Source organism: Echinococcus granulosus (assembly GCF_000524195.1).
Source record: "Echinococcus granulosus chromosome Unknown EG_S00050, whole genome shotgun sequence".
Classification (NCBI taxonomy): Eukaryota; Metazoa; Platyhelminthes; class Cestoda; order Cyclophyllidea; family Taeniidae; genus Echinococcus; species Echinococcus granulosus.
Genome location: NW_020170430.1, coordinates 501,859 through 529,466, shown reverse-complemented (window position 1 = coordinate 529,466; position 27,608 = coordinate 501,859). Strand labels below are relative to the sequence as shown.

At 41.1% G+C, this 27,608-nt stretch overlaps 4 protein-coding genes across 4 annotated transcripts in view; 3 read left to right on the top strand and 1 right to left on the bottom strand. All coding sequences in view use genetic code 11, as the record gives it.

Annotated features, from left to right (window-relative positions):
- Positions 1–235: 235 nt before the first annotated feature.
- On the bottom strand, positions 236–1,456 carry EGR_06094 (hypothetical protein; the record flags this gene model as incomplete). Its single annotated transcript, XM_024495343.1, has 1 exon — positions 236–1,456. One exon carries the CDS (start codon positions 1,454–1,456, stop codon positions 236–238), a length of 1,221 nt encoding a protein of 406 aa, XP_024350298.1.
- Positions 1,457–3,697: 2,241 nt separating this feature from the next.
- Positions 3,698–8,189, top strand: EGR_06093 (Transcription initiation factor TFIID subunit 5; the record flags this gene model as incomplete). The annotated part of the gene is made up of 12 exons (XM_024495342.1): positions 3,698–3,763; positions 3,797–3,873; positions 4,056–4,140; positions 4,174–4,252; positions 4,288–4,530; positions 4,564–4,734; positions 4,805–4,941; positions 5,072–5,447; positions 5,866–6,091; positions 6,220–6,442; positions 6,834–7,348; positions 8,159–8,189. The coding sequence occupies 12 exons, from the start codon at positions 3,698–3,700 to the stop codon at positions 8,187–8,189; spliced, it is 2,229 nt and encodes a 742-aa protein (XP_024350297.1).
- A 1,294-nt stretch (positions 8,190–9,483) lies between these two features.
- Positions 9,484–20,679, top strand: EGR_06092 (Sulfhydryl oxidase; the record flags this gene model as incomplete). Its single annotated transcript, XM_024495341.1, has 11 exons — positions 9,484–9,706; positions 9,739–9,839; positions 9,877–9,998; positions 10,032–10,086; positions 10,290–10,396; positions 10,460–10,552; positions 15,701–15,866; positions 16,658–16,771; positions 17,000–17,129; positions 17,860–18,343; positions 20,442–20,679. 11 exons carry the CDS (start codon positions 9,484–9,486, stop codon positions 20,677–20,679), a joined length of 1,833 nt encoding a protein of 610 aa, XP_024350296.1.
- A 3,866-nt stretch (positions 20,680–24,545) lies between these two features.
- Positions 24,546–27,608, top strand: part of EGR_06091 (N-acetylglucosaminyl-phosphatidylinositol de-N-acetylase) — a gene marked incomplete at both ends in the record, with an annotated part of 4,244 nt that continues 1,181 nt past the window's right edge. Inside the window, one exon of the mRNA XM_024495340.1 lies at positions 24,546–25,324. Within this exon, the coding sequence (XP_024350295.1) occupies positions 24,546–25,324 (779 nt within the window). The remainder of the gene's footprint in view (positions 25,325–27,608) is intronic.

Below are 27,608 nucleotides of genomic sequence, written 5' to 3'. Positions count from 1 at the left end.
GTCACGCGATCAAGCAATCAAATATCGACCCACGGAGAAAAACCATAGGCAAAACCTACGAACGGAATACCGGGTCAAACTCACCATAATACACACCAAAGAAGACGAACAGAAAAAGAGCAGCAAAATACCGATTCAAATTAGCACCCACCACCGTATATTCACAAAAAAACATAAATCAACATAAACACAGGAAATAACATTTAGAATACAAATTGTGCTAAGATCAATGAGTTCACAAGAAAAACTCATCAACAACTCTAGACGAGGTACTTGGCTTGGGTGAGGGTGGAGAATACACCTCTTTGAAGAGAAGAGATGATAGTTTCTCGAGATAAGATGAATCCAAGCGGAATGATGATGATGAAGCTCCTTGTAACAAGTCCGACGTGGGACAAGATGACGCATTTCCAGAGGGTGAAACTTCGTTGCCCTTATTACAACGCCGTCGGCGTTTTCTACGACGCTTTTTGCGGCTAATATCCATAACTCCAGCATGATTCCCAATCGTCTCTAAAGGTGGAGGCATTGGCACAATTTCACTTAAATGGTTCGCTTCCACATCGCTTCCATTACTATTATATGATCTTCCTTCCACGGGGTCAGCAGCAGCAGAAGTTGCACCAGCCTCCTCCTCTTCAATTTCCTCCTCAACGGTTCGACCCTCCCTTGTTCGATCCACACAATAAAATTCCCACGTGCGGTCTTTACGCAGTAGTCTCATTGCAGTTCCGTATGTGATCAAGTGATGAATACGAGTTACAGGTGAATATTGGGGGAAACTCACCCTTTTGCAGCATTTTTCCTCGCGTTTAAGAGGCTTGAGATCTTTGTAGCCCTCATTCCAACGACGGTTTGCATCCTCGACATCTTTCCTTGACAGTTTTCCACGGCTTGACCCACTAAACTTCTCAGCGCCCAAAATGAGTGTCAAACCGGAAGAGGGAACGAAATCATCATTTCCCAGAAGTAAATTCGGCACAGTGTATGAAGTTTGAAAGCGCGGGACAGAGGAGGCCTTTTCAAACTCAGAAAGGCCTTTCGTAAAGAATTCAGTCTGACCCTCAGGAAACACCACTCTTACCCACTTCGCTGGTGGTGAGGCTTGCACTTCCCGAAGATGAAGATGAAAAATATTATCATCAGCTGCGTAGAACATAAACCGAAAGACGTCGGTTGCGTGATTGTTACAAATCCAACGCCGAACCCGTGGTGGTCTTGGCGGCGGTAAACCAGAAATTGGAGGCACAAAGCTACACAGACTGCCGCCAGAGCGATAAAGAGTTCGTTGTTTTTTGGTAGCTATAAGAATAGCCTTTATTAGACGGGAAAGTTGGTGAAAATGGAGCCTCGGTTTGATCGGACCCATGATAAGATCATGAGAGCGCATCGATAGCTCTCGGGCTGCGAGACTGTGATAAATACGCCGAAGATGGCACTTCCGACATTCCAACATAGAAGACAGGAAAAGGAGATCATTTTGCGACAAGAGAGCGTGGGAGCCGAAGTCCCACGTTCTGTTCAGTTCAAAACATGTAGGTGTTCTGACCTAAGTTTAGAGGACACCCACCAATTATGATTAAAGCACCAATTATCAAAAGTTGTAAAGAACAACGACTTACGACGATTTCGGTCATTAAAATTGTGTTGATTAATAGGTCCTTGAGTAATGTTAGAAGAGAACCAAAAGACCATGGCACAACACATTTGCCGACGTATGGAGTCTTATATGCCGCCTGTACGGTCTGCAATGTGCTTAAACAAACGACTTGCCGTTTATATATTAGGTTTAAACCACACGGTTAGCCAAATATTGTTCATTCAGTTCTATTTAGCAGCTTTAGATTTTTAAGTTGCCGGTTTTTTTGTCTTTTACACAGATTATTAATCTCTAATAATCATAAAAATTCATCTGATTTAAACAAGCCAACCCGTTAATTTAATCAGAAATACCTTTGTCTATCGCTTTATTTAAGCTTTCGCCTTATTATTTGTAGGCCTCCTGTGGCTTTTTAAAAATGCCATAGCCTTAAGGCTTTAATAATTTATTTTTAATATTTTGCAGCTAAAATTTCGCATAAAATGTATAGCACTTATTTTTTGCAAATGAAAAAAATTAGATTAAAATTTAGTTGCTACGCAGTCGTTGAAGGTTTGGAAAAAAATATGGCGTCCTAAAACTTGTTTTAAGACAAATATGGCAATACTCGTGCTGAGCAATTATATATTTAATGAACCCTGTCGCGACTTTTTTTAAGACAAAATAAGGCACAAATTTGGGCAGAATATATATATTTGGTACAGGGAAAGTGTCTGGGCACCTGGCAGGGTCGGAAGGCCAGCCCACCGAGTGAGGTACAAGAAGGCAAATTCAAAGGTTCAAAAAGTCGCTACTCATTAATACCGGGGGATAAACCGCCAAAGTATTTCATTAATGCACAAAAGGGGCTGAGTTTACAGGCCTCTCCTTAATACCGACCCAATCGGTAAAGTCACAATGGCAAGGACCCTATTTCTCTTTGCTAAAACCAAGAGTCGAACTACCAAAAATTGAGTAACATCTCTCCTCTATTAGGCGTCACTTGCAGAATTTCCTGTGTCAGTTTTTTAACCAGGTCGGCGCTGCAGCAAAAACACTTAAGTGCCAACCGCTCGAGTCGTCAGATTTCCATGGAGCTCTGAAAGAACTTAACTGCATCTCCGATCATGTCTTTTGTCAAAATAACGGAGTCTATATGGAATCTGGAGTTAAGTAGAAGAATTGCAATGGCTAATTTACCTGTCCATGACTTGACATTGGAGCACTAAACTAAAAGCAGATTTATTTAAGGAAGGAAGGAATTTAACACACTATTGTGGAGGCAGCATTAAGCTCCTGTTTTCTCTTGCTACTCTACTTTTTCTCCTCGCTAAGGTGTAGCACTCACCTGTAGATATCAGAATGGATTTTCTTCTAAGGTCTAGTTTGTTATTCGCCGGGACCAATGCTGCGCCTTGAGACTCCCCTGAAGATGAATGAGGATAATAATCGAGAAAAATATATGTCTATGGCATGTAAAAGGGCCAGGGGCTACTGCTATGGCCCATAAACCAGCTCACTCGGCATAGGTATGTAATACGATAGTGGTTTATCCCTCGGTTCTGGTGAGGCGCCTCTTTTGTGCTTCGAATTAGCCCCCTTGTACCTCGCTGGGTGGGCTGGCCAGCCATGCCAATAGCCCAGACACCTTCTCCGTGCCGAATACATATATTCTGCCCGAGTATTGTGTCTTCTTTCGTCTTAAGGGAGTCTCGGGACGCTACAGGTACAACGGCGGATTCTACAAAACTAAGATTTAAACAACCAACATGTTACATTAAGTGTTCGAAAAAACTTTGGTTAGTTGAATGAACGTGTGAGGGTCTGTTTGTTACCAACGTGAAAATCCGCTGTTTAGGAATTATTCTGTTGGATGGTGATGACCACTTCATAATTTTAGTTGAAATAAGTGTTTTGCATGCTGTAAAATTTTTCACACTCTGAGTTCAGGAAATAGATTTTTTTATTAGTTTGCAGTAGCTCATTGTTTCTGGGTAAAACTATCCAAGATAGAAATAAGCGTGTTTGATACTCAACATTGTTTAACCATATAAAGAATCTTGTGCAACGAATACCTTATTGGCTCTTTCACGTTTTCGGCCTCAGTAGGCATTTGTGATGAGTACGAACATAGAGGCTGAGGTATTACAAGCGCTTAAGACACTGCAGAAACACAACTTTCGAGTATGTCGTTGAGCTACTTATACGTTCTTCCAGGAGTCCGAAGCGGCGTTAAAAAAAGAGGCTGGTTTGACGGACAGTGGCGTTGCGGACGAGTTTTTGGAGTTTAAGGCGTAAGTTCAGATATCTCAAAGTTTTTTGCTCTTAGAGCCTTTAACATGCTCGGTCATTTTTGTTTAAATTTCACAAAATTGTTACATATTTTGTCAGAATGCTTTTGCGTAGTTAATAGTATTTGTTAGTGGTTTTGGAACCTAGGTAAATGTTTTACCAGGACCTCCCTTTCTGATTCCAGGGATTCCCCTGATGACCCACAGTCTTTCGCTTCTGCATATGAACAAGTTTTGAAATTTATTGATGGATGTACTTACCAACACAGGGTTTGTTTGTTATTCGCATTTCAAGCTTAATAGCTCGAACTATCGGGTCTTCTTTATCCCATATTTGTCCAACTGTACATGCGTCTTGTAAGTGGGAACTATTCTTCTGAAGGTACCTTTGTATTGCTATGGCAAAATGTGTTTTAGCTGCTGACTTAATGGCGAAGTATAGACGATTCCAGGAAGATTTTTATCAGGAAGACATTCAGGCTCTTGCTAGCATTACCGAACCGAATCATCTCTTCACAAACCCAATAGTTGAGACATTTCGTGGTTCGGACTTTTCCATCAGCATTGCTTCGTTATCATTCGCTTTGTTTCGTCGTTTTGTTCGTGAAAAGGGACTTGCTGTGATTCAAAGTATTATCAAGGATCAGCTACACATTGAGGGTATTTCATTGGTGTATTATTACCTGATTTAAGTTGTTGATGGACCTCCACGATCGAAAATACAACTATGCTGTCGTCGTGGAGCCATTTTTGGGGAATCACGACGCGATGCTAACTCGGAGGTTATTTTGTATGGCCTTTTGAGGGATCCTAATGTTGAATTGGATCCATCTGAAGTGAGCGATCCAATCACTGGCAGTCAAGGTTCCTAAATTAATTTTTTTTGTTACACCTTTTTGGGTGGCTATATTGTACGAGTTCTTCCAATCTTTAGATGCTGATTCCGAATTGACTCCATCTAAGAAGAAAAAGAGGAAGGATAACAATTCATTCGGTCATAAGCCTTCGAAGTACGATGATTCAAAGACGCACCCAAAATCACCGGCGCTAGACAGAATTCCCATTCCTAGGGTCAGGTTTTATCTAAATTACCATATCCCCTTTTATGAACGTCAAGGTGTAGGATTTGAGCTTGAGCTAAGTAAAGTTTATTTAAAGTAGGGGGAGTGTATAACAGTGGACTTGTTTTATTGTGGGTCAGGTATCTGATACGTACTTGGATCAGCGCAGAACACTCCGTCAAGAAACGGCACAGATATTGAGGAGCCTTTTACAGAGGGATGCCAACCCGCGCCCCTCAGCACTCCTCTACACGGTGTGCAATGCACAGCCGGGCGAGTCGGCGCTGGCCATTCGGCGGGGTGGTGTACCTTGCATGACCTTTTCGGAGGACCTCGGCATGCTAGCCGCGGGATTGGGCTCTGGTCGTATTCGCGTCTGGGCTCTCGGTGCCGAGTCTCTGCGTCAGATGCTCCCACCTGACAAACTCGAAGCTCTCGATATGAATGATGCCAGAATTAAGAGCAAGATGCTCCACGATGGGAACGGGTCAGTGGCTGACGCCTTTGCCATGGTTGGTTCTTTATTTTGGAGTTAAAAGGGTACCCAGTTCTATCGAACATACTCTGTTGGGTAATGCACTAGAATCGAGGATATACGTTTTTTTACCTCGTCTGCCTAATTTTAGCCAAAAAATTTCCGACATGGTGCCTAACCTCGTAAGTGCTTGGCTTACTTATTTGTGCAACGCACAAGCGGATTGTTTAACTTTTCTAGCTTAAACTAGACAATTGCTTATTCGCTATGCAATGTACAAATTCACATCCGTGTCTTCTATGAGGTAAGACTCGAAAAAAAATCGTTAATTTTCGAGAAAACGGCGGGAAAACGTTTTGTTTTTGATAGCTTTATCGGAATATCCGACCTAGGCACAGAAGTATTCACTTCGTAAGTAGTCGGTGCAAATTTCCCGAAACCTCATTTGTTACATTTAAGCTGTTGCCAAAATGAAGCATCTCACATGTCACATCTTTCATGCCCACAGTGAAGCTCAGCCATCCCGTGATCTGATTGGCCATCAATTGACTGTACACGGAGTGGCTTTTTCGCCCGACGGTCAACTGATTGCCTCCACGAGTGCGGATGGGTCGCTACGTCTCTGGTCTACCACTATTTGGGGAGGTGCACTCTCTGTATGGCGTGATCACGTCTTACCCATCTGGTATGTGCTCCACTGCCATTTCGAGTGATGTTTTACCTCTCAGTAGTTCTGTTGCATCAGACCACCAAGCAGTATACATTCCTAAGACCTTGTGTGAACTGCGAACAGATGGAACACTGTCATTGTAGGTGTGTGGATTGGGCTCCAGCTTATGGGCACTATATAGCTACAGGCAGCTCCGATCGGACTGCACGACTTTACGCATGTGATCACGCACCTCAACCGTTGCGCATTTTCACCGGTCACAAGGCCGATGTGACTGCGGTTGCTTTCCATCCAAACATCAACTATTTGGCCACTGGGAGTGCGGACAGGGCTGTCCGACTCTTTGATGTCCGCTCCGGAAAGGGTGTTCGCCTCTACACTGGCCACAAAGCATGTCATTTATTTTCATGCTATTCACACTTAACACGGTTAATATTGGTGTATCAATGTTTTTAACATATTGGTGGAAGTTTTCATTAGTCATATCACGATTTCTATATTGTTCCGTCCACTCAGATTATTTTCCATTGGATATTACAATAATAAATACAATTTTAGGACTAGGCTCGGGTAGTTTTTACCTTTTCTATTTTGTTTGTTTAAAATTAGCTCTGAATGGACTATTTGAGGAGGCTCCAAGGAACATACTGGAAAAGAGTACGCTAGCAATTGCGGGCGTTTCGCAACAGTCTCTTTGTTGAGTTTACCTCGGTTGTTCGTTGGACTCCAATACTAGGATATTAATGTCTGTCTCCAGGGCTCCGTCCAGTGCTTGGCCTTCTCGCCTTGCGGTCGATACCTTGCCTCAGGTGGCTGGTGTGGAGCCACGTGCCTGTGGGACTTAGGGAGCGGAGCGCAGATTGGTCAGCTTGGGGGATACAGCTCTGCAGGTGGCTGTCCAAAAAATGCCACCACTGTAGCTGCTGGCTCTGATGACGAGATTACGACTGACCAGCTGCTCACGGCGCCGGTGGTAAGCCTGGCCTTCTGCCCTGATGGTGGCCGTTTAGCCACGGGAGGCCTAGAGGGGGCCCTGCGGGTGTGGAACGTCGGCATGAGTAGGATGGCGCGGGGAGCAGTGGAGGGCGACGGTGCCGCTTCCCTCCTCAGTGTGCACAGCGCCTCGCGAGAGGACTCACGTGCTGTTGGAGGTGCCGTGGGACGGGTGGAGGAGTCCGATCCCTACTATGGTGTGGTGGGGGGCTACGAAGTCTCTCGCGGCTGCCTTCAAGACGCCTTCTTCACGCGCAAGACCGCCATTTTGGCTGTGCGGTTTGCGCACCCCTACCTTCTTCTAGCTGCTGGGCCTTATAATCAAGTTTAATTATGCAAATAACTTCTGATGAATGTGCCTGTATATGTATATATCGACATGTATTATACAGTGATCCCTTAATTATTTCGATTTTGAGTTGAGGGCTATGTTCATTCACTTCTTTTACTCTCCAGGAGTTTAGTAGGCTTACTATTAACCGTTCAGAGGTTCCGCACTAGTCTTCCCCTACTTAGAGTTGAGTCACTTTCCATGGGTGCACACGAACTTGACTGAAGAAGGGCAGCACATTGGATTGATCTTGACTGGATGGTACATGATGTTGTTCGTGTGAACTGATATGGGATTTGGAGTACTTGTAATGTCGGAGGGTGGGAACACAGATGAAACCGCGTGGTATGGTTGAATTGTTTCATCGAGGGTTGTACGGCGCGCGTACAACGGTACTTCCCGCAGAGTTCTCACCTGTAGTCGTGGTAGTACTAAATCCAAGCCAACGGATGCTATTTTTGCACCTAACAAGCATCTAGTATGCTGCAACTTTGTGGTTTGATGACTCAACATCTCGGCCTCCGTAGTTTGTGCCTTCGCTCTGCTTTTTGACTTCCGAACCATCCTAGTAACTCCAATCCTTGGCTTGTTTCGACGATAGAGAAGACTCAGGATCTATGCCAAATTGTAACATTGTTTAATAGTGAACCAGTACAATCGGGAATTATTCCTAAGCAGGGTTCACGAGCAACAAAAAATAACTTCTGGGGGTTTTGCTCCTTACTTTATTTTTACTTCTTAAATATCTTTCTACGTAGGAGGCTTCTGCATAGGAAGGGTCGTCAGTAAGTCTAAACTAGCCTAAGCCACCTATTTCGCCACATTGACGGTACTGAAATGATGCTTGGACCACCCTTCTGTCGACCATACCAAGTTTAAATAGCTCAATGCAGGATCCAAGTTATAAAGAAGAATATGACAATGTTTACTACCAGTGTAATGAGCAGTATGGGCTAATGTCTAGTCCTCAGGAAAGGCGGGGAAATAGTTTCTTCCGCAGACGCATGTACGTATCATACAGAACGCAATAATAATTCCCAATATCAGGATCATAGAGTTTAGAATCCACATTTTTGCCTATTTTACGATTTTACAATGGGTTATGGATTGATTAGACCTCCAGAATCAAAAGCTCCACGCAACAAATGTTCACAGGTGTGACATTTGGGGGCTGGGAAACATCATTAAGGAGACCAACGATAGCAGGCATAATAAGCTTCTAAACGTTTGTACTACTTACATATCCAGCAATGTCTATGTGTTCAATCTCTGCACTGCGTTACATAGGTTATAAGTAGGTTATGAGCTCCCATTCATAGGTAACAGCTCATCGCCACGCACTATACTACTGTAGCGTCCCGAGACTTCTCTGAAGGCGAAAGAAGACACAATACTCGGGCAGAATATACGTATTCAGCACAGAGAAGGCATTTAGGCTGGAGGCATGGCCCGAAGGCCAGCCCACCGAGTTAGGTACAAGCAGGCAAATTCAAAGGTTCAAAAGTCGCTCCTCATTAGTACCGAGGGATAAACCACCATCGTATTACAATATGGACCCGATACTACAATAGACTAATGAAATAATTGTGTCTGCACAATCCTTTGATACATCCCTGATATTGGTGTGTACTATGATGTGCATATCGCCTGCTACTTCGTACAGAACGCCGGTAGGTTTATTACTATGCAACTACATATTTATAAAAACAGCCTCCTAAATATGCCCATACTAAGCTTTCCTTATGCAACACTGCCTACTAGCTCATCAGTATGTTACTGCTAAACTTTCTTCAGCTTTTTATGGTCTGTTACAACTTCAGAGAAATTTCAAAGGGCTGCATAACAGCTGGAGTAGCAGTTCCTTTTTAGTCAAAGTACTAAGATAAATATTATTTTAATTATATTTAGATTTTTAAATTAGAATTCGCTTACTTCGTTGCCTTATGGATCTGCGCACTAAAAGCATAACCCAACATTTTCCACTCACTTTTGTTTATATTTACTGGAACAACTTTGCCTTGAAGGCCGTTTGGTTGTGATTCAAGAATAATTCCTGTTTTTTGGAGGTCGTTTGTCGTGAGTCATGTCGGTTTTGTGGCCTATCTACCTGTATACTGCATTTTTTACCCTGCGTGCTCAATCGGTTGGACTTTACGAAAGTGATGGTCGAATATCAGTATTGACTACAGCTAATTTCTCCGATTTTGTCAAACTACAGCCAACGCTTGTACAATTCTACTTAAGCACCTGTGGTTCTTGTCAAAATTACGCTCCAACGTTTAGAAATCTTAGTGAATCCGTTGAAGGTGGGTTATTTTTCGGCAAAATATTCTTTTAGGCTGGCGGTGGGCTGTTAAATTGGCCGTAGTAGATTGTAACGAGGCGGATAACGAGATTACCTGCGAGGACTACAGTATATCCACGTTTCCAACGTTTTTGGTATCCCTGTATCTTTTTGCAACGTTTTATTTTGCAGTTCTTTCTCAAAGGATCTGAGCCGACTCAAGTTGGAAAAATGCTTGATGACGTTATGTTTCGGAAAACTATTAGCGAAATATTGGTTAATAAGCAACAATACGACCAGCTTCTTCCTGGACGGTAGGTAGTCTTTTCAATGTATTATGCGTGTAGGACCAGTTCGAATGCCTTGATAATTTATGGACCGGATATCAATGAAATCGCAATGGTTAGCACTTTTGTTAATGCTGTCTGACAGGCATATCGTGTTGATAAATTGAGTATCTTTTTTAAATAATTTTTTTGTGTTCACGAACTTTTTATCTATTTGGCTCTGACTAGGTCCCCTTACGGGTTTATTCGAAATGTTGAATTTGTTATTTGGAGCCAGCTTTGTTCGACTTATAGGTATCTGAATCGGTGTCTTTTTAGCTTATTTTGGATGTTCAGTCGAAAACTCCAGTGACTTTACAGAGTAATTTTACGGAAGGCTCCCGATTTGGTGTCAGAAATACAGTTGGAAAGGTTTTGTTTGACAGGTTAGACCCCATAAACACTATGTTTAATCCCAGTGGTTAATAATAAAATTATCTACTTTAAAGTGAGAGCATAGAGGCTGTGAAAGACTTCCTTACCAAAAATTACCAAACCGGAATCAAGGACCTGTCTGAGGCTGCCACCAGACATCCGATTATGTAAGTTTTGTTCGTTATTGTTCGGTTACAGTATATTCAGTGAACTAACAAAAATCAAGGCACGTTTTTTGATTTATTGACGTCTTCTGGAATTACTCACTCAAAATTTTTGTTCTGGCTGGTTTGAAAAATACCATGTTTTGGGTTATTCATAGTTTTGGTACAGCAATATCAGTTTGCCCCTCTGATTTCTTCATGTACCCATCAATAAACATTCGTTTTCAAAGCACTACGAAATGCATATAGTGCCCATACATGATGTAAGATCCGCATATTCATTTCATTGCATTTTAAACTCCTTGTATCAAATAAAATACCAGGAAACACAGGATGGGCTTTAGTAACATGCTATTATGTCATGAATAATTAATGAATGTCTTCCACTTTATAACGAGTCAGCATCTTGTTGGTAAATATGTTTGATTGGAATATTTACTTAGCTTGCATTGATAATTCAAAATTAAAAGAGCAATAGTTTTGAATAGGTGAAATCGAACATCCCAGCGCTTGGATTTGTCTATGCTTAGTTTTCATGATTTAAACTGTTTTTCTCGGCCAAAATAATTGGTGTTAAGTTTCTTAATATAGTAATTCTCATGTATCGGTCGGCCGATCAACTCAACACTTTTTTGGACTTATGCATCAAAATGCAGAAACCACCTAATAGATACTTTTTGTAATATATCTCATTTAAATGAATGATATGAGATCAGTTCAGCTCCAATTAATTTAGTTAAGGCATATACTCTCATCTTTGTCGCACAAGCAATGTGTGAACACGATGTAGTTTTTCTAAATAAGATATTTTATATTGCGTGTAAGCGCTGTTTTTATCCGTATATGAAGAACAAGTGAAATGGACAGACCCGGAAGGTCATGTCCTGTCGTTTTTAACGGTGGATAGCAAGATTACTCGAGTGACGCATGCACTATTGCTTAAATCAGGTATACCGAATAAGTGCTTTTGTTTTCTGCCACCTTAGAGCTGGTTTTAAGAGACCCCTGGAATATGCCCGTTACTCTTTAATCGAAATAAGTTTGAGTTGTTTTTCTGTTACACTTTGGTGCCTCTACGTAAATTGGAATTTGATCTCCAGGTTTGGGTCTTTATTGAAAATCTGTCGACTAAACCTGTTTTGACAACAATCTCTGCAAATTTACTTTCACTAGGTTTTGCCAGAGAAGTAATTTTAAGATCATTCAGCATAGTGACCAGTTTAGATTTATTTAGTCTGGTCTACACTTTCACTATACTAAATCACAATGAAACTATGAGTGAACGTTCATGCCTCATTATCGTTTTAGCATCTTTATTCATATTTATGACAATTACTGCAAAGCCATTTTGCTGCCAATATTTTGCGATTCGAATTTTTACACGGTTAGTAAAGGTTTGCGTAACATGATGCCTTGAAATGTTTGGGCATTTAGTAGATGGTATGAATGAAGGCTCACCTTCAGGTTCGAATCAAACCGTGGCATCCTAGTGAATGCTCCGCTACCAAGATGTCATTATAATTGATAATCGTTGGGCTCTTTGAAAGAGCTGTAGCTCTTCTGCTAGTTTCTTAGGCTTAATAGTTTTTGAATGGCATTTTAATAGCTCTCTGTATAACTTGTTTAAACGATTAGATGTTCAAAAGTTTTGTGGGACATTTTGCATATCTCTCTGCAATGACTTATAACTAATAGTCTGGTAAAGTGTGATTGGCTATGGGTAATATAATTCATAGACATGTGTTAGCCCATCGGCGCTCTTTTATGCTCTCTTAACAATTTTTCCTCTCAATATGAACACTATCATATTAAAGCCAGTCGAATCCTGCGTGATTCGAGTTTGCCTGCTTTACGAAATGCGGTTGACTCAGTTCTAAAGCTGCAGAAGCTTCTTATACAGATTTTGTACATCATTTGGCGAAGCTGGAGTTGAAGCATGTGCCACCCGGAAGTGATTAGACACGTTGATTCTGGTGATGAGTCACGCAGTGATGGATGCATAATGGACAGAATGACCCTCTCTATTCCTAACTCTCGAATTACGTGTCACTATCGGCACTAACGCACCAAACCTTATTTTCGGTCGTGTTTAGGGAGAGTGATAATAAAAATCCGTTTACACCTACACCAATTGAGGAAGCCGTGGTGGAAGGTAGGAAAAGTGGTTTCAAACGTCATGCAATAACAGATGACAATCATCATCAAAGCCTGTCGATTTATCATTTCAATCTTTCGTATACGTTTAACAACGTGCTTTTTTATCTTGTTTTTTGGCTGACATGCGATGAGAAGTGGCTCTTATATTTTAACGTTAGGTGGGTAAAGCACAATTGGTTATCCCAAACGGTATACTTGATGCGCACCTCATACCTCGAGGGCACACACAACTTCATCCCCATAAGGCCATCCTTTTCGGCTTGATGCATTGCGGATGTAATGGTTCACTTACTGAAGGCCAGATAATTACGTCAGATCTATCTCCTTGATACAATCCAAACTTGCTTGACGGAATCTTCTATAAAAGCAGTTAAAATTAGTCAGTTATTGAATGGAAGGTTCTTTACTTGGAAGGAATTACCTGTGAGAGAACCTCACTACCGGTTTTTAAGATGAGAGGCATACAAGGCCTAACTTCACCATCTCCGCTTCTTCGATGCCTGTCCAAGTGTTTATCACTTTTAAGCCTTGCCAGCTTGTACCTCGTTAGGAAGGGATCGTGGCTTCTAATGGTGATCATTTCAAGCAAGGTATAGGGTCTTACTTGATTGCCCTATGGATCCGTCCACCATCATCACATGATTTGGAGAAGGTCAATGGTAATGCATGGATACGTTGAAATAGCAGACTTGTTTTTTAATCCAGTGAATAGGGAAAGAATTACTGTTTTGTCTCAATGGATAATCTTTATTTTTAAATTGAAATAGGTCTACTTTCCCAGTTACTAGAGGATATAGATGCTTCTGCAGTTTATTGGCTACACTTTGGGTGGTTGATTTCGTTTTACTTGGAAATAAATGCATATTACTTTGTACTTATAATTAGATTGCTTTTAATGGAACCTTATTTTGTGATGTATTAACTACACTCTTCCTTTTCTTAGGGACGTAATACTGTCTTTCTGCAAAAAAGTTTTTTGTCTTTTTCGTCAATTTACGTGCCCATTTGACCTTCTCACGCAACTGGGCTGTGCACCCTAAGGTGACTTCTGTGGTTGAACTTGCCAACATTTCCGTGATATAGCTTGGGAATTGGAATGTAACTTGAGTGCTTGTACTCTTTTGCGATAGAGTTCAGTCACCTCCAGAAATCAGGGTATTTTGGGTTTCGGGCTATTAATTTCCTGTTAGGTAAGCAGCAGAACACTCCCGAATCAAGATGCTCTGCAATTATTGTCGGATATAAATGTGTGGGTTGTGCATTATTTGTCAAGCTGGAATAGCGGTCGTCTACGATTACTATGGCATTCGTTTTGTAAACTTGTGACTGAATAGCTATGTTAATGTTAAAACTACCTGCGTCCAACCCTGAATGTTGCAGCATTTAAGACAAATTTGCGTAAAAGTTATAAACTCGGTGACACTAGCTAAGAACTCTTCTGTGTCGGGGTCTGCCTCAGGGGCAATCGACTGGCAGGGCTCAAATTCCTCTGTGTCCTGATTTGACAGGGGTGTCTTATTTTCACTTATTTTAAGCTTCCAGCCTAATTTATTTCCCTTTAGTTTTATCCGTCACATTATCTTCCATCCGCCATGCAAAGCAATGGCAATGAAAGGATAGTACTATGTTCCAACCCGTTATTGAAATGCCAGTGATTTATCCTTTCGGTTTGATGTTTTAGCTATTAGATAAACATAGTTAACTGATTCCGATGCAAGTTCATTTATTCTGTGCATAATTGCATGGCAATTGCCCGCCAATGGCTGGTTCATATATCTGCTTTGAAAGAAAAACAATTTTGTCGTTGAGCAAAGACCTGTGGGATCACACGATGCCCTGTTTAAATGAATGCCATGCTACCAAATACCACGTCGTATACTAACGCCGGCGCCAGCATTCTTCACGCCTTTCGCGTTTGCTTCAGAGGATTTGTGCAGGCTGTAGTGTACCAATGTCTCGAAAATTTCAATAGTTTATTTCATAACTTGGAACTTCCTTTATGGAAAGATAAAAGTAATTTTGGTGTAGTTGTTGTTATTACATGAACAGTAATTATTGGAATTGAAAAGTGATGTCAGAAATTAATTTGGCTATGCACAGTGCCTGTTAGTCAAACTGGTAGTGTCAGTGATGAAATTCTCTCAGAATTTTAGCGAGGTAGCAAAGGGTACTAGTGGTGCTTCTGCCTATATGGAGGTCGTGAGATCAGTAGCATTGGGAATTCGGTGGAAAGCATGTGACAGTCATCTAAATCCATAAATCTGGAAGAATATTAAAGATTTGACTAAAATACTTCATTTTGAGTGTAACAAACAGAAATAGTTACTAAGTAAGATGGAATATACAATGTTTTCGTTTGGATTTGGTTCAACTCCTTGCATTAACCCCATATTACACAAATTTTATGTGATCCTAGATGATGTGCATGTTTTTGACTATGCTTTTTCCCATTAGGCACTGGAGGCCTACGTCGAATTCTAGGCTTTCTTGGCTTATGTATGGTTAGGTTCTGCGTTTGGACTCCCTAACTGAAGTTTCTTGCTACGTCTTTCATTTTCAGCTTCTTTTCTGCTATTAGTAACCGTAATGTGTGGCTCCTATTCAAATCCATCTTACTTATAAGCAGGTCTTGGTCGATCGAGGGAAATGTTTTCCATAATTAATGATAAATGATGCAAATGTTTGCTAATTTAAATCACAAGCAAGGAATTTGTGTGGGGCAGTTTAATGAGAATAGTCATTTCATAGAGTCGTATAAACGAGGGGACTAATTTGCTTGCTACACTTTCAACTTATCAACAAAACCCTATTTTCTCGCCCATACAATCACAAACATCAGAGGTTCTGAAAAAGTCAGACATTAGTTTTGATGTGTTTGAGACGAGTAATCCGATGGGCAGTTACATGGCTAAACTCAAAAAGATTTCGAGCAATTTTTTTGATTTTGGTGGATATTTTTCCACTAAACCATCATCTAATGTTGAATGCTTTTAGCGATGCTGGAAAAGAGAAGTACCCTCCTACTTTTTCGATGCCCGTTTACGCGGCCGATGTCGTTTCGTCCCTCCAAGATCTCCTCATTCACGATGTCGGAAGGAAGAAAGTAATCGAGGGTGCTAATCTTGATGCTTTGAAGGAGTTTCTTACCGTATTATCAAAGGTAAGTTTGCAGCTTCTATGCCGATATAGGTATATCTTAATTGTCGCCTAAAGTAGGGGATTGGGCTGATCGGTGTGCCTAAATAACTTGAAACCCCATTTGTAGCCATAATTTCTTTTCAGTCTCTAATTAAATGTCGCTGGTATTACGTTCCTACTTACAAGTGCTTTCGGAGCAATCCTTCTAGCAAATGGTCACTCGCGCAACTTTTTTGCAGAGGACACTCTTATTTGTCCGTCTTTTTGCCATGGAGTTGTACACTTTGTCGACAATCCAGGGAACTAAACAGCCTCTCCAACGCGGTCATCGCCAAGCAAGCATTGAGGTTGTTAATTGTGACCGGTGTGTTTGTGCTGCGTATGATGGGACTATGCAGCTAAGGTTCCATGTAATAGTAATATGGCCTCCACAAAGGGCTTTGGAGGGTGCCGCAATTGGTGTAGACGGTGCGTGGGCGTGTGGGTGTCCGCGGAGGATGTGGTGAATCAGCGCTGTTTTTAATACGCTGCATACACCACTACGGTTGTCTTTTTCCACCTCTGCGACGTCCGACCGTACATGTAAAATTCAACGTTCTCACAAAACCGATTGTGTAACATAAACAGAGTTAAATAGAACTATTGCGCGCACCCACTTTTAAAGTGCACTCCAAATTTAATCGTTTGTAAGGATGCAAAATAATAGCTTATTTGTGGCCTGAAAAGGATCAATGCCACGATCTTATCAATCGCCTTTAAATATGGAATTCCCACAGCTCACCATCAAAGTAATTATTTTCTTTCTTTTTAAAGTACTTGGATTTGGGACAGCAGTACAATGAGGAAATCGCATACCTCAAGAAGAAGGTTGATGAAAAATTGGAAATCCAAAAGCAGGAGTGGCTAGGCCTGCTGGCTAAAGTGACAGTAGGTTCTTTGTTCTTATTCTATATGGGATATTTGATAGAAGGTCAAGCATAACCTCCGCCTGATGAATATAATTTATAATGCAGTCGAGTTTATTAGTTTACTGTTTGTCATTCATGTGAAATCACGTTCATTATCGTTTCTTTGAAACATGACTACGGATTTTTTCAAAATTGGAACTCATCGAAATAATAAAGCATACTTTTTTCTTCATTTGTCTTTATTTAGTTATCGACGGATAAGGTCCAATACATTGCCTGCCGTGGCAGTAAACCTCATTTAAGAGGTTATCCCTGCGGTTTGTGGGTCATGTTCCATGCCATGACGGTGAACAGGTATATTCAGGGTGAAAAGTCGGGTAGGTCTTCGCCATTCAAATGCCTATATGCTAAATTTGTGGGAAAGTTCAGAATTGGGTGCAGAGAATAGTTGCAAATCCTATTCTTGTCAGTAGATTCCACTCCATTGCTAGAATCGGCTTAGCGAATCGGATCTTGACGTGGATTTATGTTTTTTTTCTGGGTTTCGCCAACCCTGGCATAATGTGCAAAAAATAGGGGCTCTCACACTGCCAAGGCATTCATAACAATACACGTTTCAGCCTTCTACTCTGCTTTTAGACTCGCATTCCTTAATATTTTTGGGCTTAATCATTTTGGATGCTGGCCAGCAGACAGATCTATGACTTGCCCTTAGCTTTAGCATGTAACAGGTGAATATTTTGACCTAAAGAGGGTGAATCTCGTGTACCCTCCACAAGTACATATTCTGCTCCCATCACCAATCTTTTACCTCAACTAAATTTATGTAGAGAAGACTTCTGTTCGCAACAGGAAGCATTACTCTACATGGAAACAAAGCCAAGACTCCCAAACATTAAATGAGGCCATTAAGGATGCGTCTGCTTTTTGGTCAATGCACGCTACCACAAATAAAAAGGTGAAAATTATAATGACAGTGATCACTTTGGAGCTTGGCTGCTTCGTTTAAATATGAAATGAAAAAATGCAAGCGCGCGAAATGAATTATGTTGGAGTAGGCTTGAAATAACTGAGGGTATATTTACCTTTTATTTCCACGCATTACAGACGGAACCGCACCAATCGCGCATGCCCTGAATCGCTTCGTTCCGCGCTTCTTCAGTTGCGGCTACTGCGCCTTCCACTTCGCCAAAATGACCTCAAACGTGCGTTTAGGGGAAGAGGACATCTACCCTCACCGTCCGGGCGAGAAGCCGCCCTTCCCGTTGGAGGTGCCTGACCCCACCACCCTTCCCGCGGCCCCCAAGTCGGCTCGCGAGGAAGTACTCTGGCTGAATACCGCCCACAATATGGTCAATAAACGCCTCTCGGGCAATCCCTCGGAGGACCCAACCGCCCCAAAGATAGTCTTCCCCTCGCCGGAGCAGTGCCGTGCCTGTTGGTCCGAGGCCGCACGGCAGCAGGTGGCAGTAGATAAGTTCGCTGCCATGCCAGACAAGACTGATGAACTGCTAGCTTACCTCGTTCACCACTACAGACCCTCCTCTTGGCGATGGGATGGTGTGCACGTGTCATTTGAGGCCATCTCTCGGTGAGTTACATTGCCAATCGTTCGCACTTGTCCGTGGAAAACCACTTAAATTAACTTTAACGAAGTTTCAATAGAGATACATTGGATAAAAACCAAAATCAGTGGTCGTTGAATGTGTGATTGGAATGAAATGCACATTTTAGGACGCCTCCTGATCTAAATTGGGGAAACGATCGTGTATGAATGCTTAGTATGTGGTCTTTGTGTATATTTGTCACCAATGGTTAAATGACATTCAGGATTAGTTATATCATTGTTGAAAGTTGGTTACTGCTTACTTGCCATGTCAGAGGTCAGATTAGCTAGCATTTGACCCTTATAACTTAGAATTCATTTTTTTGTTTGTTTTACAAAGTTTTCGGACATTAATTGTCTCGGGAATGTGTTCGAGCAGAGAACTTCAAAGGAAACAAGAGAATATGATACCTAACCTCAAGCGAGTCATAAACACAGCGAAGGTTTCTCAAAGTCGTTCGCAGTAAATAATTGTAGGTCCGTTTTTACGCTTAGAAGGTCATGGATATTGTCTACACTGCCTGTAAAGACTACATATGAAGGCAAATTTCACGCCTGTCAAGTGTTGTACACGTTACAACTCGGTGTGTTATAAGAGGAAACAGTTAAATACCCTTTTTGAAGGATTGTGAGTAAATTTCCACCGTCACCGCATTATTTTGCTGCTTGATTAGTTTCATAGCTTATAATAATTCCTCCTCTGTGTTTAAAGCGCGTTTACGCCTGACAACTGCGTAACTCCACAACACTTCTTGGTTCCTTTCTAACTTTTCCTGAATCGAGTGTTGCTGCCTCCCTATTCATTAACTCATGGTGAAACAGCCCGGTTATAGCGCTCAACCCGTGGTATGAAACTACTATATAGGTTTAAATTCTGAAATGGCTTTGATACAGAACGCCAAAGTGGCTGTAAGAATGAGAAAAATCGGTCGTATTTACGCGCAGTTGCCAACACCCTTCTATGTAAGGTTCATTAAACTGAAATTTTACATTCTTTAGGTCACAACCCCACAATGGCTTCGCTAGAAAATTCCTCCCATCAATTAATAACGCAGTCATGTCCCTACTACTTAGCTTTGTTGGTGCATGTTTCGCTGTTCTGGGTACACTGAATGTCTCGCTTTGACAAACTTTAGTCCCCAAGCCAAGTGCCGATTTTCGATTTTGAAAACGCCAAGTTTTCACTTTGATTACGAAAGTGATCAGATCAATAAGAGTTTCCTTAGGGTTAAAAATGTTTAGCTCATACGTTACCATGACACGTGATGGCAAGGCTCATCGTCAAGAGTTTTTGTAGTCTTTACTGTCTCAACTACTATTTTGTTATTTGGGCCTTGAATAGGTAGAATTTCGTGTGGTCGTTCGCTTTAGACTGTAGATATCCGTTTATTTTTGTTTTTTAGCTCTTGTCTCTGCTGAATTTGTTTGACCGGATCGGTCTCTGCACTCACATAATGTCCACAGTAGCAAATCTGACTGTCACTAACACTAAATCTACATTACACACGTTTTCTTCGACAGATTGTTTTGAGGTTGATTTTCTTCACCTTACGGGCTATTTTATTCAGTGTTTTTTTTAGTTGTTTGAAGCTGCATGCTCTTTAAAATATCTAAACATTTATATGGAGATTTGCATTTAATGTCCACTTTAATGAACTATCTTTTTTTGCCAAATTCCTATCATCAAGTATCCGACTCACGAAATGGAAAGCTTCATTTGAGCAGAGCTTATTCATATCAGAAATTTGTAGTTTGTGTTGGAATGCAATACACGGTTCTACATCACAGAAGGTCTACTGCTTATGCTGCGTTGCATAAGGCCATTTGAAGCGTTCTGAGTTGTTTAACCAATTCGTGTTTGCATAAATTTGTTTGCACCGTTAATTCCGCTTTACTTCCGTTTGTTTGCTACTTACTATAATGAGCATAGCAAGTGGGAGAATGCGAACGCACCAACGCGGTGGGACGGGTGCGAATTCTTGGTAAGAAGATGCGCTCTGTAGTAACATTAATTTTTGATTTACCAGTACATGGGTAAATTGTTTGCCTAATAAATATTTGTAAAAATGTATCTGGCTTTTAGCCATTTTACTCTGGTAGCCAATTTGCACAAGAAGTGCTTCACTACAATTTTAACCACCAATCCGATCGCAATTTTAAGCATAAAATCGGTCGCGGACACCTTCAGCACGACCGACATGGTTTTAGTCGGGGTGACTTGCGTGTGCTGCTCGACGGCGCTGGCAGTTCTTGTCGCCCTACTCTGCTGTCGCTTGCGCCCCTCACGACGCAGCCACCTTCCCCTTTCCACCACCGCCTGAGGAAAACTTCTACCCTCTTCCTGAACGGTCCCCTTGCGCCTTTCTCCCTCTCTCTCTGACGATGAGAGTTCGTGTCTACACTAAATGCATCTTTTTGCATGCCTCTATTATAGGTGTCAATACATTTTTGTGCCTGTTTGGTAGGGTTTAATCCCACAATTTTTTTTAATGTAACCAGTGCTTGATTGCCATCGAAATGTCGAAAGTGTGTAAAAATCGTGATTTTGTTGCCCTCCCTAACTATCCTTATTATTTGTTACTTCTGATTCTTCACTTGATGCTCCGTAAATTAAAGAAAATTAAGTGATTAGCTTTGGAGTTCTTTCATCAATGTTGAAAATGGTTGTTAATCAAACGCCCTTGATTTACAAATTCCCTAGATAATAGAGCTGCAGTGTGTTGCGTGTAAATGGGTTCCGGGTTTACTGGAGCAAATGATGAAAGCTGACGTGTGCGTTACGCCTCTTGGATGTATGTCCATACTTGTGCACTGCGTCCGTTAACCGCACATTTTTGAATGTATTCGATGTCACCATGTTGACACCATGAGAGTGGTAACGCTTGAGTTCCACTTGTTAGCGTCTACTGTTAAAGAGAGGAAAGAGCTTTTCTATTCCCAAAATTTAGTTGGAATTCTGCTGTCCTACGAAGTCACACGAGTTTTGTAGTTTATCATGTAGATCACTTCCCATGGAGATTGCGTTATAAAAAGGGTAAGTGCTGCATTTCAGGGAATTGAAACCTCTGATTAGAAATATGGTGTCGTCATTGTAGTAGGTGTTTAAAACCAGAGAGTATTGCAGCGATTTGATGTTTGTTTAACTTAATGTATGTCTACGCGAACTTCTCGGCTGTCATATTTTGTACCTCCACTTAATGGCATGGCATACCAGCCACCTCTGTAGCCTCTTCCGTACCTTAATAATAAGTCATGTTCGGGACCATTTTGGTTTATCATGACTTGAGGGTAGGTACAGGGTGCTACATTGGTGGCAGCGGTAAGAGGATCCGATCAGAAAGAATAACCATTCCCACTTGTTTTGCTGATAACTGAGTCCCTGCGTCACAGAAAGGAAGCATTGGCTACGGTTGCCTGAATTTAAAGAGGCTCGAGACAGGTTCTGCAAGTTCTTCAGAAGTTCTTGCGTCATACAAGAAATAACAGCTTAACTAAGCCTGAAAACACCCAGTACTTATGATGGCAACACATGAATTGCTCGAAAAATAATACCTCCACATTTCAGATAGATAGGTGTGATCGAAATAAAAACAAAGTGGCAAAGAGGCGTAAATGCAGTTTTCTCCGTCTGAAAGCTCCTATTTTTGGTGAATGTTTCTACACATTGGGGTTGGCGCATGGAATGCACAGATCGTGGAGCAGCCTTCAGCGCTCAGCCGAGTTAACCATAGAATGCTAAAGGAGGGTACTTTTTTCTAACCAACAAAAGTGGTTCCCCACGTTGGATTCAAAGTTAGATTTTGACAAGTGAAGATTCTCGAAACAGAAAAGGATAATACAGATTTCATTGCGATCAGGAAGTTTCGTAAACTTCAAATGGTGCCCTACAGACCCTGTAAAGCATAAGACACCTCTCTAAGATTTATTAAACAGTTTGGATTGAACTATACCTGAAACATTGTTTCGCCAAACGGGATGGCAATGACCACACACAGAAAGTGCGATCATGGCTGACACCACTGCGTCAGACAGAACGCCACAGTTTTCTAGATTTAGCATTTCGTTTCTCGGCGCTACCTGTGCCAACGGAAAAGCATCCCATGAAAACTTCAGTTGGATAAAAGGGTTTAACGAGTCGTTAGAGGAACTGAAGTGAACGCCCTTCTTTGCACCAACTCTAGTGCAGCCTAATTTCGAGTCGTGTGCCCTGCCATTCATTCTAGACGCTGACGCTCGAGATGCAATTTAGGATGACGTGTTTTCATAGAAGGCTGGCAAAGGACGAGAACACGTAGTCACTTAGGCCAGAGATAGATAGGGCAAATATGTACCATTCGACGAGAAACGTTTGCCATATTCACATTTTTTGCGATATTTTAGACATTACCCGATAGTGATGAAGCGTGTAGGAAGAACAGATCATTGAACACTGACCTGGTTGAAAAAGCTAAGGTTATCCGGCTCTCAGGACCCGTTGGTTCGAGGATGTACAGCAATATGATTATGTAATACAAATCCCCTACCTCGCAAATCTGTATCCGAAAATACCTATAACAGTGAGAAAATTTCGCAAAGTAGCGATTCCGATAAGGCTCTAGTGTATGAGAGGCCCCTTAGATCTTCCTCTAAACCACAAATACAGGTGCCGTCAGAAGGGAAAGTAAACAAAATTACGTATGAACACCGATTTTAAGTATCTGAAGGATTAGCAGTTACAGGCTCCTTAGTACAAATTGACCTTCAAGGCCAACACGAGCAATTTGAATATATGGGAGAGAAGAAAGTGCTGGACGCCTTTGAGCAGCAGGTACCTGCAACTTATACCTCTCAAAGTCGTGGGTGACTTCTACCGGACCTGCATTACCCTTAATAGATTCAAGAGACTCCATCTTTATTCCATGCTTAAAATTGACACTAGTGGCGAAGTGAGGGTACCACCTGATATTTTTTTTATCAAACATTAGCGTATTGCACCACGAAGTTTATGAATACATGCCGCAGCAAAAAAAGGATTAGGCAAAATTTTAAGCTCACGAGCGAATGCCAACTACCTTGCCTTCAAGACAAAACAGCCAGCGCTTATCAAGGGAGAGATCTTATTTAGCTCATCATAGATCCGTTACATTCCTCAGAGTATGCTGCAAAATCCACCACCTTAGAGTCAAGATGTGGTTCAAATGATACAGAGCACTGCATTGCCACATTGACTAATTTGAAATGCACATTCACGCGCAGGAACAGTTACGGCACATCATTACAAAGTCCGTCGTTGAGAGGGTAGCCTACCGATCGGACACAGGGAGGGGGTCTGCATGTTAAAAGAAGGAGGCTGCCTGTTAAGTGTCCAGTTCGACAAGAAAGCGCTTAGAGGAATCACTAAGGACAATGCCCAAAGCAATGAGCAAACTATGCAAGATATGTAATCTTCACTCTAACTATCAGGATACAAGCCGTCACTTTCGAAGTATCTGTGGACTAAGAAAAAATCGACGATTGTTAGAGGAAAGATGGATATCAATTACTTTGGAAACATTTACTACAAATATCATCTCAAGCAATGTGTTGTATTTCGGCAAAATAAAATTCTCAAGCGGGGCTTAAAGCCTGACGTAAATGGAAGACTCAGCGCTCCAGAAATGAACTACAGGTGTAACAAGCCAAAGCAGCATTGAGGAACACACGTTTATAATGAACAAATAGCTGAGGTGACAACCAGCGTGACCAGGACGCACGGACACATGAGCTTCCATAGTTGGGTACACAATGGCAAAAAATGGTTAAAAAGTGCAGAAGAAAAAGGAAAGCTGAGTGGTACTCGGAAAGGACGGGACTCCTACACCTGGTTTATCTGTTTATGTGGATTTTCACAAAGTTAAGTAAACAAGCATAATTTAATACGAAGGGTTAACACTGAGTAACTGCGCTAGCATACATTGTCTTAAATCGGCATTGTAAAATGTTCTGCCATTTAATGCGATTTTCTTTCTATGAATTAATTTGCCCTATGACATTTTCTTTAAATGTGGAAGAGTTGTGTGAAATTACGTCGGAATTAACTGCCAAAATAAGTAGTCGCGAAAAATAAAATATCAAAAAGTAGTTGGTGCTTTAGATAAAAATTATCGAATCCGATTTGTACACTTGCATATTTTCTTTTTTTATCTTCATAAATAACACCGTGACCTCGATGTGCTGTGTATACCGTAATTCCATAGGCTGTGATGAGTTGGCAGCGAAATCGCGCAGTCCAATGATTTTGATCCTACTGTTAATATTGTTTTTCTGTGGATGGTGCATAGTGTATTTTGGACAGAGTTTGAAACGTCCGACTATTCAGGGGCCGGTTTTGATTGTGACTGCCCATCCGGATGATGAGTGCATGTTTTTCTCCCCTGTTATTTTGTCTCTTCTCAAATGGAACATTCCGGTTGATCTCCTTTGTCTCTCTTCTGGTAACTATTACGGTTCTGGCCGTCTGAGATGTGATGAGCTAAGACGTGCAGTAGACATCCTTGGAATTCGACATCATATGTTGATTTGTGATACTAAACTACCGGATAGTCCTCGCAAGATTTGGGCTGCAGGGCACGTCCAAAAATATATCTCCAAAGCTGTTCGGAAGTGGCATTCCAAAACAATAATTTCATTTGACATCTTCGGTGTGAGCGGCCATTCAAATCACTGTCAAATTCACTCAGCTTTGGCCGAACTGCCCCTGGGAGTTTCCGACGTGTTTGTCTACTCTTTGAAAACATATGACTCCCTTCTGAAATATTGTACACCTTTGATTGTTTTACTAGCCCTCTGCCTAGAACGCAGGTACGTTTTTCATGTACCGTTTTCTGGAACTCTTACACCTCACAAAGCAATGCTTCAGCACCGAAGTCAACTTTTGTGGTTTCGGTATTTGTACATGATCTTTAGTTCGTACATGTATATAAACGTTCTTTCCCCCTTAAAAAGCCGGTAAGGTGGACGCTTCTTTTCTGTACCTATTGTTTATATCTTGGAATTTTACGTTACTAGCTCTTTTGTTATTTAAAATAAAGATTCTTACATTCATCGTCGCTTCCAACTTCCTGCAAAACGGAAACATAGGATGTTTTGGGCCATCCAAGTGCCCAATGCGTAAATTCCAATCACTAAATAGAAGTTAAGTTGCCAATCTCATCATTTACTTTGAGCGTGCTAATCTATTCAACTACATTGGCGAAAAATCTTTGCACTATCCGCGAACTGAAGTCGCAACTTATCACATCAAAGCACAAAATCCCTTCAACCATCTGCAGAAAATCTTAAAGTCTAGTGCTCGTTTTCTCCCCATGCATTTTAAGAGCAGTTCCACCTACCCATTTTAGCAAATACGAAGTTGGTTTTACGTTTATATGGTTACGGTAATTGTTTTGAATGAGAAATTGATGAATGACAAAATCACACTGGATTTCGTGTTTATTCACCCCAGGTAATCATTGATTACTTGCTTTCTTATATTCTAATAACACACGAATGAATAAGTTGGAAATTTTATTTGAGTTCATGATCATTGTTGTTCTTGCAGCAATAACTTGTTTACCTGTTCGAGGTCAATGATGTAGTTCATTATCTAGAATGGCGAACATAGAGCGGGTAGATTACATTGAGAAGTAGTTTCGCCTCGAAAAGTAGGAGTGGAAGTTGTCATATAAGCAAAAAAGTCAGATCTAAGGCGGCACATAAAAGAGGGAGTCCTTTGGCAAAGTTACATGCATAATTGATATAAGATTTCCACTCAAATCAGTCGATAACTTACAAAGTCTAGGGCATTTTCGACCGATACTGATGAAGGTTTATGAATATGACCATCTAGGCGATGATACGTATTCATTATTGCCCTATTTTTGAGCGGAAACTTTACTGACCTACATTCTGAGAGTACCAAGTGCTTCCTTCATGTTCACATATGCTTTTTCTTTGGCAGCGATTTGTTTGGCACGATTGAAGTTTCTTATGTATAATTCGTTATGTTTCTTTTCCATTGCAATCAAGTTATTATAGACCTCTAGTAGATGTTCAGTTTTTGCCTGAAGTAAAAGCATGAAAAAACCGTACTAACTGCGCGAGATGTACAGACCTCTGGAGTTCTTCAATTATTTTAAGACTTTCCGTCTCTCGATCCTTCAATTCCTAAGGATAACTTACTCAGATTTGACACTGTTACTAGATGAAGTGATTTGAGTGCATCGGCACGACTAATTAGGTCATTAATATCACCGAATTCTTCGGAACACTGTACAGCGGAGTTTAAAAATGTATAAAACTGAGTAAAATAACGTAGGCTGCGGTCCTTTTCAGACTTAAGAACTTGTAACAGTGAATAGCTTTCTTTGAGACTGCATATAAGTACTAAAAAACTCCAACAACTTGCTGATTTCCTTCTCTATATTTTTCGTTCTAGCTTTTTCTATCTGAAATTTTTTAAGTGCATTTTGGATCCTATTATTTGTTTCAACGCGATTTTCCTCATGTGCCAAAAGACGCTTGTTAAACTCCGAAGTCCTTTGGGCAAGTTGGTCACGATCATTTTTAATCTTCCTCATTTCGGTTTCAAAAACCTAAACATCGAGAATAGGCAAAACCTAGAAGCAATATTTGCCTTTCGTTCCTCTTCCAATTCTTTAGAAATGTCGTCAAACATAGCCATAGCTGCGTCTGGCTGAACTTTTAAGTAGGGAAATTTGAATTACTGTATGCCTCATCCTCAGCTTTCCCGTCCCAGAAAACTTCGATTGCGGCATCTTAAGTACCGCTATTTCGTTGCTATGCCGACTAGTTTACGTCTAAGGTCATTGCGCAGTTCATATGATCTTTAAAAACCAACCAAGCATGAAAAGTCATTGGGAACTTGCTGAAGACACATGAAAATAAGCAAGTTTATTTTGATTAGGAGGACAAGGTGTAAGTTAAGATCTGATAAGGGTTTTAAAGTTATTAAATATGCACATATATAACAGTGTAGAGTAAATAAATGGTGATCATGAAGTAGTTACAAAACTTCATAATTTTTGTCCTCTTGCAGAAATATCACCTACTATGGTGTGGTATTATGGCAATATAAACTTGCATGTCAAGTGAAAAGAGTTCTCCTTAAGGCACCTATTTTATCCTCAAATTAATACAGAGACGCATTTTTTACGTTAATCTACTATTTTACAGCTCCCTGAGGCTTTTAGAAAGGATAGGGACCACTGTAAAGTATCTTTCCAGTTACATG